This window comes from Dermacentor silvarum, chromosome 9, assembly GCF_013339745.2.
Source record: "Dermacentor silvarum isolate Dsil-2018 chromosome 9, BIME_Dsil_1.4, whole genome shotgun sequence".
NCBI lineage: Eukaryota > Metazoa > Arthropoda > Arachnida > Ixodida > Ixodidae > Dermacentor > Dermacentor silvarum.
This window is the reverse complement of record NC_051162.1, coordinates 113,463,488-113,476,271: the sequence shown is the minus strand read 5'-3', so window position 1 is coordinate 113,476,271 and position 12,784 is coordinate 113,463,488. Positions and strand designations below refer to the sequence as shown.

General features: G+C 42.9%; 1 protein-coding gene across 1 annotated transcript; it reads left to right on the top strand.

Annotated features, from left to right (window-relative positions):
- Window positions 1-1,924: 1,924 nt before the first annotated feature.
- Window positions 1,925-12,511, top strand: LOC119463842 (uncharacterized). The gene is made up of 3 exons (XM_049656640.1): window positions 1,925-2,030; window positions 6,255-6,438; window positions 12,381-12,511. Exons 1-3 carry the CDS (start codon window positions 1,931-1,933, stop codon window positions 12,430-12,432), a joined length of 336 nt encoding a protein of 111 aa, XP_049512597.1. The 5' UTR covers window positions 1,925-1,930; the 3' UTR covers window positions 12,433-12,511.
- Window positions 12,512-12,784: the final 273 nt, after the last annotated feature.

Genomic DNA, 12,784 nt, shown 5'->3' with positions numbered 1-12,784 from the left:
AAAATGAGTGAAAATTTTCTAAACCTACCGGACAATATTTTGCGACAGACCTCGTGCTTGATATTTCGCATGCTTTATACTACATATAACCCTATATATATATATATATATATATATATATATATATATATATATATATATATAAAACCCCATATATACTATATGAAAAAGATCGCCTCGTATATCCGACAATTATCTCTGCAACAGCACGAATGAAACATTTGCTGCAATCTTGCACATTTTATCAATATCAACAATTATGGTTTTGATGTTTACTTATATAGGTCACTATGGGGATATAGGTGACGATGAGTCACAATGGGGGTGGGGTCACAGCAACAATGGAGTTGAATTACAACAAATGATTGAGGACCTTAACCAAGGAAGTGTAAGAGTGGGGTTGAAGATCAATATGCAGAAGACAGATAATGTTCCATTACCTGGCAAGGAAAAAAGAATTCAGGATCGCCAGTAAGCCTCTAGAGTCTGTAAAGGAGTACGTTTATCTAGGTCAATTATTCATAGGTGACCCTGATCAAGAGAAGGAAGTTTACAGAAGAATAAATTTGGGTTGGAGTGCACACGCAAGACATTGCCCAATCTTGACTGGGAGCTTACCGCTGTTGTTGAAAATAAAAGCATACAATCATTGCATTCTACCTATTGCTAACATACGGGGCAGAAACTTGGAGGTTAACAAAGAAGCTCGAGAACAAGTTAAGGACCGCACAAAGAGCGATGGAACGAAAAATTTTAGGCCCAATGTTAAGAGACGGGAAGAAAGCAGTGTCTATCAGAGAGCAAACTGGAATATACGATATTCTAATGGACATGAAGAGAAATAAAATGGACCGGGGCAGGCCATGTAATGCGTAGGACCGGTGCAACATTAGAGTTACAGAATGGGTACCAAGAAAAGGGAAGCGCAGACGAGGACGGAGGTGGGTTGATGAAGTTAGGAAATTCATGGGCGGAAGTTGGAATCAGCTAGTGCAAGACAGGGGTGATTGGAGGTCGCAGGGAGAGGCCTTCGCCCTGCAGTGCACATAAAAATGAGTTGATGATGATGATATAGGTCACATATCGGGTTGGTTTGGGCCTCGCACCTTGCGAGCTAGTTGTGCGCTGACAACTCTATCAGATATCGCCTGTTCTCCGTGGACATTCAAAGCAGTGGACTGATTGTGTTTAGCATCACACAAATAAATCTTGGCGAGTGCAGAAACCGTAGCGAGGGGCGCCAGATAAACGTTGACCATGGGGAGTTTTGGAGTGTATTACTTATTCGAAGTACACGAGCTCTTTAGCATTCCGTCGTTATTGAAGTGCAGCGGTGGCGGCCGCGAATCTAGTCCGTGTCCTCGTGCTCTATAACAGACGGATGAAAGTTTAATAAAAATAGGGATCTACATAGAACATTGTTGGCTGCACGACATCAAGAGTTTCTGTTCACGACTGGCGCTTCGCTCGCGATCTCATTTTCTCGCGCTTTGCCTAGACTATAGTCATGAACGTTGGGAGCCAGTTGCCGGTGTTCAAAGTGTTAGCCGTTTTTAATCCAATGCCGTCATTGGAATCGCCTTTTTTTATCACGCGCGGACGCTCCTAGAAAACAGAGCGTGCTTAATATCTACGAGGACGCCACAGTTTTCATTTTCTATCCAGCGTATAGAAGAAGGCCATGTCTTGTGCGCGTGCGTTGAAGCTGTGAGCAACGTGTGTATGGCCTGAATAGGTCCACGCGTGTTAGGACCTAATGTCACATCTGACGCTACACTACAGGGACGCATGCCATTTGTGTAGTCAAGTCTATGGGTCCAGCGAGGTTGAAAGTTTGGTATAAATGACTCCATCGCAGGCACTCATTATGACAAATGATAGCTGCTGTTTCGGCGATTTAGTTAGCCCACGAAGATCACCTGAAAAGAGCATGGACATGGCTGTGACGAAGATTGTAACTGTAGCGTTGCTCGGTTTAGTTCACTTGGCGTCGGCGGCTACTCAAACACCTAGCATAAAGAGGTGTTCAGGTATGTTTCTCTCGGCGGGGGTAAAATGCAAGAACGCGTGTGGACTTAGATCCACTTGAAGGAACTTTAGGCGGTCTAAATTAATCTGGAGTTCCCGACTGTACGGCACGCATAATCAACACATCGTTGTTCTTGGCACGTAAGACCATAGAATTTCTTATGTTCACTTATGGTTCGCTGTAGAAGGTGAAGCCAGTTTGTCCAGAGTTGGCGAAGATGAACCAGCGGCCTCTGCTCTAAACCTGAGCTGTAATAGTCATTTTGATGTGTGATAGTATTCATTGTCGGAAAGCCGTCGAAGGCTAGAAAATGCCACAGAAAAATATTTATAATACAAAAATGAGAAAAGTATCTGAACAGGTCGGAAATGTATGGCCGAAGGTGTGGAATGTTCGAAAAAAAACATTAAATAGTTTGGTTGTATAGGAGGTGGAAAGATAAGGCACAGAGAAAGGTGCCTTAAAATATGAAAAAAGAATAATTGGCGGATCCCACGCAGTGTGGGAATCGACGTAAGCGAAGCTTTCTGTGCTGTTTGCTTTGATTGGCGATAATGAGCAGTGATGCTGAGGGCGAATGTTTAACTTCTTCAGCGTTTAGTGCAATACGAGAGTGGTGAGTTGATGGTAAATGGTACCGTGCGTGCACCACTGCTGTTTGTCTGCGTAGTACACAGAACACACAGGGAGAGGTGTTTTCTTGAGGTGGTGTTGTGCGCAATTGTTCATAATCTCCGAAAAGGTTAGTATTGTCATTGCCTCGGCATATCGCGTCATGGCAGAAGTGTTAAACTTTACTTGAACTATGGGAATGTAGGTGCCAAAAACGCAATTGGGTTATGAGGCACGCCGTAGTGGCAGAGTGCGGAATAATTTTGACCCCTGGGGTTCTTTAACGAGCACCTAAACTTAAGTACACGAGCTTTTTTTTTATTTCGCCCCCGTCGAAATGTGGGTGCCCCGGTGGGGAGCGAGCCCGCGATCTTGAGCAGTGTCATAGCCACCAAACTACTGCGGCCGGCACGTAAGTATTGAATTGAAGTGCGACGCCTAGACTCTACGGTGATACAGTGCTGCCTAGATACAGACAGACAGACAGATGAACTTTATTTGCGTCCTGGGAAGAGGGTCCCTAGGAACCCGCCGAGGGCATCGCCCGCGTAGGGGTCGGGAACCAAAGGTTCCCGATCGCTTCACAGGCTCCCTGGACCGCCCCGAGTTGGTGCGGAAGACGCTGCGGTGCTTTAATGCAGCTTAGTCTGCACGCCGTGCGTCAGTTGTCCGCTTGAAAAAATTGCACGGTGTTGACTTTCCGGTTATAACAAAAAGGTACCGTACATTGAACCTAAATTTATCGATTTGTCCGCAAGCGCTGCCGTGTCTAGTTGTAGCTAGGGTGCCTCGGGGGAGCGCGCACCGGGGCACCCTATAGTAGTAGCGTCGGAAGCGTTTCCTCGCCTTATCACGTCGCCTTTTCTCTCCCGCCCACCCGCCATGTATGTGAGTTGCGAGCGACGAGTGCCAAGGCTGTTATTCGCTGGTTTCGTGGCTGCATCGGTTTTACCCATTCTCTGCCTCCTCTCCCTCCTCCTCCCTACCATTTTATACACTCCCCCTCCGGACGGTTGCACGTTAGTAGAAAAGTAAGTGTTGCAGTTCCTATAATACTTTTGTAGGGGGTCACGGATAATTTCAGCCGTCGCCCAGGCGACGCCCAGGGAGCTCCAGATGACATTGTGCACATTGGACGCGGTGCAAAGGTCCCAGCGAGTTTATCACGTCACCTATCCTCTCTGATACGTTCCTGTCAAGTATATACACGCTCTGAACCACCACCTGACGCGGCTTGCAAGGAAACAGCAGCAGCAGCAGTGGAAAAGCCGAAGAAACAGGCAAATTCGTTTTAAAGAAACGATGAAATTATGATTGACGGCCCTTATGCACTGATCAAAGCTATCAAAGAAAGCATGCGCTTCATCAATAGGACATTCGAAGCCCAAAATTGCTTTCAACATTGTCCTGACATGACTTAATAGGTAGTTGGGCCACTAAAGGAAATGAGACTCATGCGCTTCTCAAGCTTTACCCTGGAGGCTGAGATTGAGGATAGTAACACGTTGAAGGAGATGAAATGTTTTTCAGCCGAAATATAATTCTTTATTACAAGGTCCACGGGGAAAGTAGTGGATGATTGTTGCATCAAGGAGACCAATTATTGGTCTGCAGAGAGAGTATTTTTTTAAAGCTCTGTGGCCATTGAAAGTTTGGTTGCACCTTGGCTAGCATATGCTCCACTGGCGGGCTCAGGCAGGGGGGTTCAGGTGCCAGTCCAAGTGAGTAAATGTAGTTGCCTGGACGGCGATTCGAACTTAGGACCATGAGTAAAGAAACCCTATGTTCTACCACCACGCCACGTCACCGATATTCTTTAGTTGACATTAGGAGGAACAAATTCAGTCGGTCAGGACAAATAATGCTTAAGGTAACTAACGGCAGTCAGCATATCAGTACTAAGAGAAGGAGAGCGTAGCCAGGAATTGCAGATATGAAATTAGAAAATTTGCAGGCATATAGAATAGGATGTGTAATTAAAGTTAAAAAAATGTTTCCCAACGAATGGGATGGTGTCAGCTGGCACAAAACATGGGTAATTGTAGATCTCTGCGAGAGGCTTTCGTCCTGCAGTGGACATAAAAGCTGGCTAATGATCATGATCATTTATAAAACATGTTAAAATGAATCATAGAGCTATCAGATGAAAACAGATATGAAATAATAGTATCATGTGCCTATATAGGTCTGTGACTAAGTACCCTCGCCTCTAACTTTAACGCAGTGCCTGTCCATACATTTCTTGTGAATCTGAGAAGAGAAGGTTTGCGTTTGAAACAATACTATGAGTAGCACTTCCGGTGTATGCCAATATATACGTATGAGCAAAGTCAACGCCTGGTAGTAGAATCCAGATACGGAACATATTCATGGAAATAATAAAATAATGAAATAATGGTATCATGTGGAAGCATAGTTACGGCACTAAATATTCGTGCCGTTAACTTTAATGCTGTGCCTTTCTAGGCATTCTTTCAGCATCTGAACAGAGAGGATTTGCGTTTGAAACAATGCTATGAATAGCGCTTCCGGTGTATACTACTCTATCTAAAAGCAAGACCAATGCCTGCCACCAGAAACCTGATAAAGCATATATTCAAGGAAGATTCAGTTACCCTGTTGTCTTTGCTTTCAAAGTATTTCATGGAATTCGCTTTGTCCAACTAGCGGCAGAAATTCAAGCTTAACAAGACTGAACAAAGGGTTAAGGAGGATAATATGAGTGGGCGATCCTAATGTTCTTGTCATGGACACAGACAGCCATACATATTTACATAGACATAAATATTGTGCGTGTCACATAAAAAATCCAGCAAATAGTATAATACAAGTACTTTTAATGGTGTTCCATTATATTCACCCTTTAGTTTTATTTCTGACGAAGTATTTTGTGGTGAATACCTGAAAATTAAACAGCATTGTCCGCTTTTTTCTCGTTTTCTGGCAGATGCATTAATATTTAATTGCCGATGTGACTTCGAACCTGGTTTATTCTTTCACATTTAGGAGCTTAGAGAGCCCGTTTATATGGCTGCTCCTTCGCTAACGCATGACTGTGCCGCAGGACAAATGACGTTGTGTTTTTGATGGCTCGTCGGTTCTCCATTTTAACATATAGGGGCTGACTGAGCAGAGGTGGTACACTTATTGATGTTCAGCGCCTACTGCCTCCTTCATATATACATCCCACGGAGAATCCCTTCAATGCTTTCTTTGCCATGCCGTCATTTATATTTGTTTACTGTGTATTTGTCTCTCTGGCAGCAATTATGCTGGTTGAAAAACACCGACTAGGCCATGAACATTTTAATCAACAGTTGTCTGCTTTAGCATCCATGTGCAGTGGAACACAGTCTTCCTCTTTCATCAGTCAAGGCCCAAGGTTACCTGAAGTACCTTTAGGGTATTCAAAGCTTGCGTAGATTTATGACCACTGTGGTATGATGAGCCTGTTTTTTTCTGCGAAAGACGCCTGTACATACCCCAGAAGCGTATGCAATATACTAATATTGTCTAGGTTCATATTTACTACAGCGTACTCTTTAAACTGCCATAGATTGTTCGAGGCTGCTTGATAAAATTCCTGCTTCCTTTTCTGAACGCCGCTATACAGGGAGCACGGCAAGCGACATCATTGCCTTCGATGACGTCACTCTGTCTAGCGTAAAGGTTGGGGGCACGATGAAGCTCGACTACAGCATCGAGCTGAAACAGAAGGTTGACGGAAGCCCGCAGCTGAAATTTACCATGACATCTGGATCATCGACACTGCCTTGTATCGGGGAGGTCGGGTCATGGTCAGTATGCTGTGAAACGCTATGTATCGACACATCCCTACGAACTGGCATTTTGGAAATTTTTACTTCATCTATTGATATATATTTTGCTTTCCTACGTATACGCAGGAAAATAAAATATAAATGAATCGCATTCGTTGAAATTATTCAACCAATGCCCTGCACCCTGCCTATAGGCTTTTGGCCCTGTCAAGATGTCTCAATACAGCTTTCTAGTCAAGCAGACCAACAGCATGTGAGTAGACAGTTTGACTGGGCCAAAAGCCTATAGGCAGGGGGCAGGGAATTGGTGGAATAATTTCCACGAATGCGACTCATTTCTTCATAATACTTATGGGTTAGAAACCCGTTTTGGAGCTTTTAGTAGTTTGGATTTGGAACGATAGGCTAAAGCACCCGCTAAAGGACGTCGTAATGAACTAAATGAATCTTAGTATGGTTGTTTAAGAGAGCTCTAGCAATGGCAATGATACAATGGCGTTGCAGCACAGTATTCAAGACTCGACGACTGTAGCGCGCAAGCTGACGAAGACGTAGACCTTACGGATGCAAGCCAAGACTTTTCTTTGTCCCCGTCTGCTTCTGCGTGGTAGTCTTCGTCACGGATAACCAACAAGCGTTCCACTTTGACAGCATTCAGACTGAAATTGTCCGCGCTGTTGTTGACGAATTGAAGTCAGTGCCACGCTTGACTTTATTTCTGAATGCCCGTCTGCCGCCATGTGCTTAGTTTAGCCATGAAATTCTAACTCGCGCAAGCTTCCACCCTTGAAGGTATTAGCGCTGCTTTAGGTTATTACGGTAGAAAGCGGGCTCCTTTAGCGATGGTCAGACACAATCATTACCGATGGATCCCGCGACCGATTGGGAATTAAATTACGCTGTTATACCACCATTCTGGCGACCAGTGAAATGACCAGTTCGAGGTACCATAAAAAAGTAGGGCCACTGGGTTTGAATGGATTGTCTTCATCTTCAAGAGCAGCGAGACGAAAGATGAAACTAGAGATAAAAAGTATAAATAGGTGACTTGTCATTCTCTGGATTTAACGTATGGACACTATTATTTAGAACAGAATGACTGTGGCCGAACAGTAAAGAAGAATTAGAAGCGAGACAGGCCTGCTCATTACACATGAAAGTGGTCGAGTAAAGCGAGGTCTCGCGATGACCGAAGGGCCTAAGCGAAGCTAAATACTGTTTAACATCCTGCGTGAAGCATCCAGATATTTCTTTATTGCTGCACCTTTTATCATCACCTTTCGCGACATAGTAAGTATTGTGTTCCATAATATTTGTGTTTTGTTATTTATCACGTTCTTTTCGCATTGACTGAATTGGGAAAAATAATTAAAAAAGAGAACACATTTAATGTAAATAAATGGTCAATGAAAGGCTGTCCGCTGTGTTTGTCTTGTGCTCTTCTTCAAAAGTTTGACGAGGCCCTGATCAATTTGGATTCTTTCCTCATTAAGTCTTTATTTCGCAGTACGTACAAGCTGTGCGGGGCCACTGGAAAAGTTGAGAAACAAGTAGCTGAGGCATGGAACAACAAGTGTCCCATAGCGGCGGGGACTTACACTAACAATGTGAGCGCACAAATACCATCCTTGGCGGGCGTTTTGATTCAGGTAAGATAAATACTAGTGTGCCTCTTTTTTCCATACAATTGTTTATTGCTGCACCTTTTAGCATCTCCCGTCACGATAAAGGAAGTATTGTGCTGCATAGCACGCGTGCTTCATTATTTACAGTGTTCTATCTTCTTTTCTCTGTATTCAATACTGCAAACAGGTCCAAGCAGGGTCTGTAAAAATGTCTGAAAAATCTGAAATCTTTGAAAACAAAAACAGGAAACATTTTATGTTTCATTCATGACCAGTACGTGCAAAGGATGTATGTGAAGAAATGTGTATTGCAGGACCTTTTAACGTTATTGTTAAATGCTGACGGCTATCTTGAAAACTATCATTGCGATCTGAATTTTACAAAATGATGGCATACCGCCGACCCTTTGACTTCCCGATTTTTGTTTTACGTCTGAGTCTTAGCTCCAGCTGGGTTTTTGTTAGCGCGTGTTGGTTTAGTGGACATTTTATGCCGCACAGAAGCTGTTTCTTCGACGTCGCTTTCATCCATTTCCATATTGATGCGATTAGAACTCTCTGGGAACATCACCCTCTTCGGTATGTCCGTCCGAATCTTACCTCCTTCACGCCGACTTGATACGTGCAAGAATAGACAGTTTGGGCTACTGAATATGTGGAACTGGGAATGTACCGATGTGTATGTGTCCGAATAGACAACTTGGACCATCTGGTATCCACATATGGGCATGTGACAATATGTATGTGAGCATTCTTGGCCAATCCTCCAGATTGGATGTGCGTCAGTGGGAGGTGCCCGGATAGAGAAGCAGAACAAAGGGAAAAATTGAAGAAGTCGGCAACTGCAAATTGAAATCAGCTAAACAGAAGTGAGAGTCCTCATCAAGAGTAGCCGAGCAAGCAGAAAGAACAGACGTGAACAGAATGGGGCAAGAGCGTGCATTGAACGAGGGGCTTTGAGCTATAGAAAGGTAGATATCAGTAACAGAATATTGAGTAATTCGGCTACACAGTAGCGAAGAAGTTGGCAATATCATCTGTCACTAAACCGCTTCAATGGTAATCGCATAAACGTGGACATTCACGGTGAAATGGATTCTGCCGGAATCATTTGTGAACAGGTCATAAATTACTCGATCTATGATGGACCTGTCGTCTGTTATGGATGGACCTGCCACAATAGCCATGGCCATCGCTGCCCTTGCGATCCTCGATCCCAGCCGTTTTTTTTCGCATGTTAGTTCAGCGGACATTTCATGCTACATAAAAAACTGGTTCTTAATTGCCGCTTTTGTCTAATTCAGAATTCATTGAATTATTAGCCTCATCAGTCAAAGTGAGGATGGACCTGCCACACTGGTTCTCCATAGCTGCCCTCAGACGGCAACAAACAATGGCATCAAGGACAACATAGGGGAAATTGCTTGTACTTAATAATTGAATTAAGAAAATGATAAATTAATGAAAATAAAAATGGATGAAAAAACTGGCCGCCGGTGGGGACCGAACCCACGTCTTCGCATTACGCGTGCGATGCTCTCGCCATTGAGCTACCGCGGCGCCGTTTTCCCATTCACTTTCTGGGGTATTTATGTCTTACAACTGGAACTAACCCTGGGAGTGTTAGCCAGCGCCACCACTCACAAACCTAGGTGACGGATGTGGAACATCCTTTTTGCCACAGGCGTCACGAGTACGTGATCTTTTTGGGGGAAGGCAACTGGTCAATAAACCCACATATGCTACCTGAAGGCATCAATGTTGCCAGATTCGAGCCCTCGTTATGTAATGAACGAGAAAAAAGGGAAGCGAGGGGCCCGATTTTTAATAATCATATCATAACAACCCAACAAACAATGACACCAAGGACGAAATAGGGGAAATTGTACTTACTAATTCAATTAAGGAAATGATAAATTAATGAAAATGAAAATGGCTGAAAAAACAAGTGGCCGCCGGTGGGGACCGAACCCACGTCTTCGCATTACGCGTGCGATGCTCTCACCATTGAGCTACCTCGGCGCCGTTTTCCCATCCACTTTCTGGGGTATTTATGTCTTACAACAGCAGTTCTGCGTAATATACATCATCAATTAGAATTGACACTTGCGCATCTGACAAAAGATCCCACTCGGTAATACTTAAAAAACAAGGAATTCGCGCAGTGTTTCTTTTTTTTTTTGCACGAGTTGCAAGGTACGAAGTTCGCTACCTTGCTATGGTCTCCTGGCCCCGTCAAGTGGTTTTCTGGGAGCTTTTAGCGCAGGAATCGCGTCAGGATATTTTCTGATAAATAAAGTGAATTGAATTGAATTGAAAATTAAAACGAGTATACTCGGCAGCGGCCAAAGTTGTGCGAGGCTGGGTGCCCGAGTGGCACTAAAAGGGTTAAGATTTTGAAAAAGCCAGGAATAAAATCCTGGCTAGTTGGCCTAAGTAACTGAAAATGGCAGAAAATGTAATTCTTCTTCTCATTCACTTGTTTAACAGTTAAGAGTACTAATATCTAAGCATTCGTATTTCTGGCACTCTTATGATTCTGATTGCATCACCAATCCTTCAATAAAATGAAGAGAAATTTCATTTGGCCAATGCCAATAATGATAATCTAAGTTTCAAACTTTTTAAGCCCATGATGTGATGTTTGCTTAGCGCTCTGATGGAGTTAGGCATTTGTGGCCAGGACTCTTCTTTTCCTTGCAGTGAAAAAATAATTATTGAAAAGAAATTAACCTCTAAAAACCATCGTTGAAATCTTGCAGAAATTTTATGGAATTTGTTATGTCAATGTGAACAATTCTCCGAATTCCATCAAGCAATTACGGAAGATTTGTCGGACTTTCATTGAAAAGTGGAAGCGCATAATAATTGGGATTTTCATTTATCATTGATTCTGCGGATTCCGCTTGGATCATTCGTTGACTGAAATTTGCATTAGAGTGGAATTCAAGCTCATTTTAATATTTACTATTGAGAAATTACTGCAGCGAAACTACTTAGAGTTTAAGTATTATTCAGCATGTAAAAAGTAAAAGAAGGAGATGAAATTAGTCTGCGAAATGAAGAAAAAAAATTGTTAGGCGCCTGGACTTCTGACATACTGTGCATTCAGGAAACAGCAAAAGAAAAAAAAAGCATATGAATGTCCTTTTAATTCGGGGTGCTCACTTTATTGCTTTTTCCTGACTCGTAGCGGCGATAAATACCTATTTTATTTTCATTGAGATATTGTGGAGCTATAAGCCTGATTAAATTCCCTGCCCTTTCATTATGACTTCACTATTTGTATCGTGGAATAAGCACAGAATAGCTTTACGTATATATACCGAAACATTTTGATTAATGAGCACCTTCGTGAAATTAGCGAGAGTCCACCAGTTTGCGTACATCTGAAAGTTCTTATGGCACACACTTATGAAGTTGATATAATTCACTGGCGTCCAGAAATTATGTATTCGTATGGTGATGACGATGGCTTGAAGGATACTAATTTGACTACTAGCTTTGATGTAGCCACAATTTTCACGGGTGGTTGCACACAGAAGTGAGCCGTTGTCGAAAAAGCTTACGCGGAAGAAACTAAGAGATGCAAATGGGCAAAATGAAGTCTCCGGAAAGATGTAAGGGGAAGATCGATTAACGTGGCGGCATATAGAAATGCACCTGCATTTAGTTCAAAGTTAACAAGAACATCAATTTGGGTTCTTTAAAAAGCAAGCTTCACAGCTGACCGAAAATTAAAGCCATCCTGGAGTGCTATTCCAGGCATTCTCAAATTCTGCCATATTGTGAAATTCTGTGTTTGTGACGTTTTTGGCCAATGAGAAAGCCCGTAGCAGACCCGTGGGCCAATCACAGTTGGCAAGATAGAGAATTCGACAGTGTGGCGGACTTTGACAGCGTCGAAAACGGGTGATCTTCAAAACATGGCGTCTGTGACGTGTTTTTGACTCCGAAGTCACTTCCGGCGCATGCAGTCAGCAAAAGCACGACCTTTGAGATTAGCTACGGTTAGAGAGAGGCTATTTAAAGTTATAAGCAGTGTTTCTCAACCGCTGCATTTTTTGTGTTAGTAGCGCCGCTACCATAAAGATGTCTTGGTTAAAGAAATATTGGCGGTCGAGGTCATTTAAGTCTGTTGATGTCTGAAATTCTGAATTAGGAACATCTGTGATTAGGCTTTTGTATCACGCATATTGGTATGACTTTGTTGATTACAGTGGTTAGAAAATTTGAGCTCAGCCTTACCACCAGAATTCACACCACCTTTAGATATTGTGGTAAGCAACGAAACTGTTCAATAGCCTGTTTTTCTTGTTTGCTTATGATTTCCAGGGAAACAGCATCCACATCAAAATTGAAGGAAAGAACAACGGGAAAACACTAGGGTGTGTGGAGTTCGACGTCCACATCGAGAAATAAGGAAACGACTTATAAATTATATGAGACTAAAATGCCAACGTTGTGGAAGAAATTTCAATAAAGATACGTCTTTGGATAAACCTGGCTTCAGGAGTACTTTCGTGGCGCTTTTTAGCGGTAATGGTGGGAACGAAAAGCTGTTTTTGAGAAAAAAAAGTTTTGTTACCTCTGAACATGACGCTCGTTATTGAGCTTCGACAAATAAAATACGGTTTATTCGTTGCACTACTAGCTGAACAAACTTAAAACATTTTTAGACATTGTGAATATGTTGCAATGGCGAAAGGACGACGAAAATCGACTAAGAAAAATGGCTG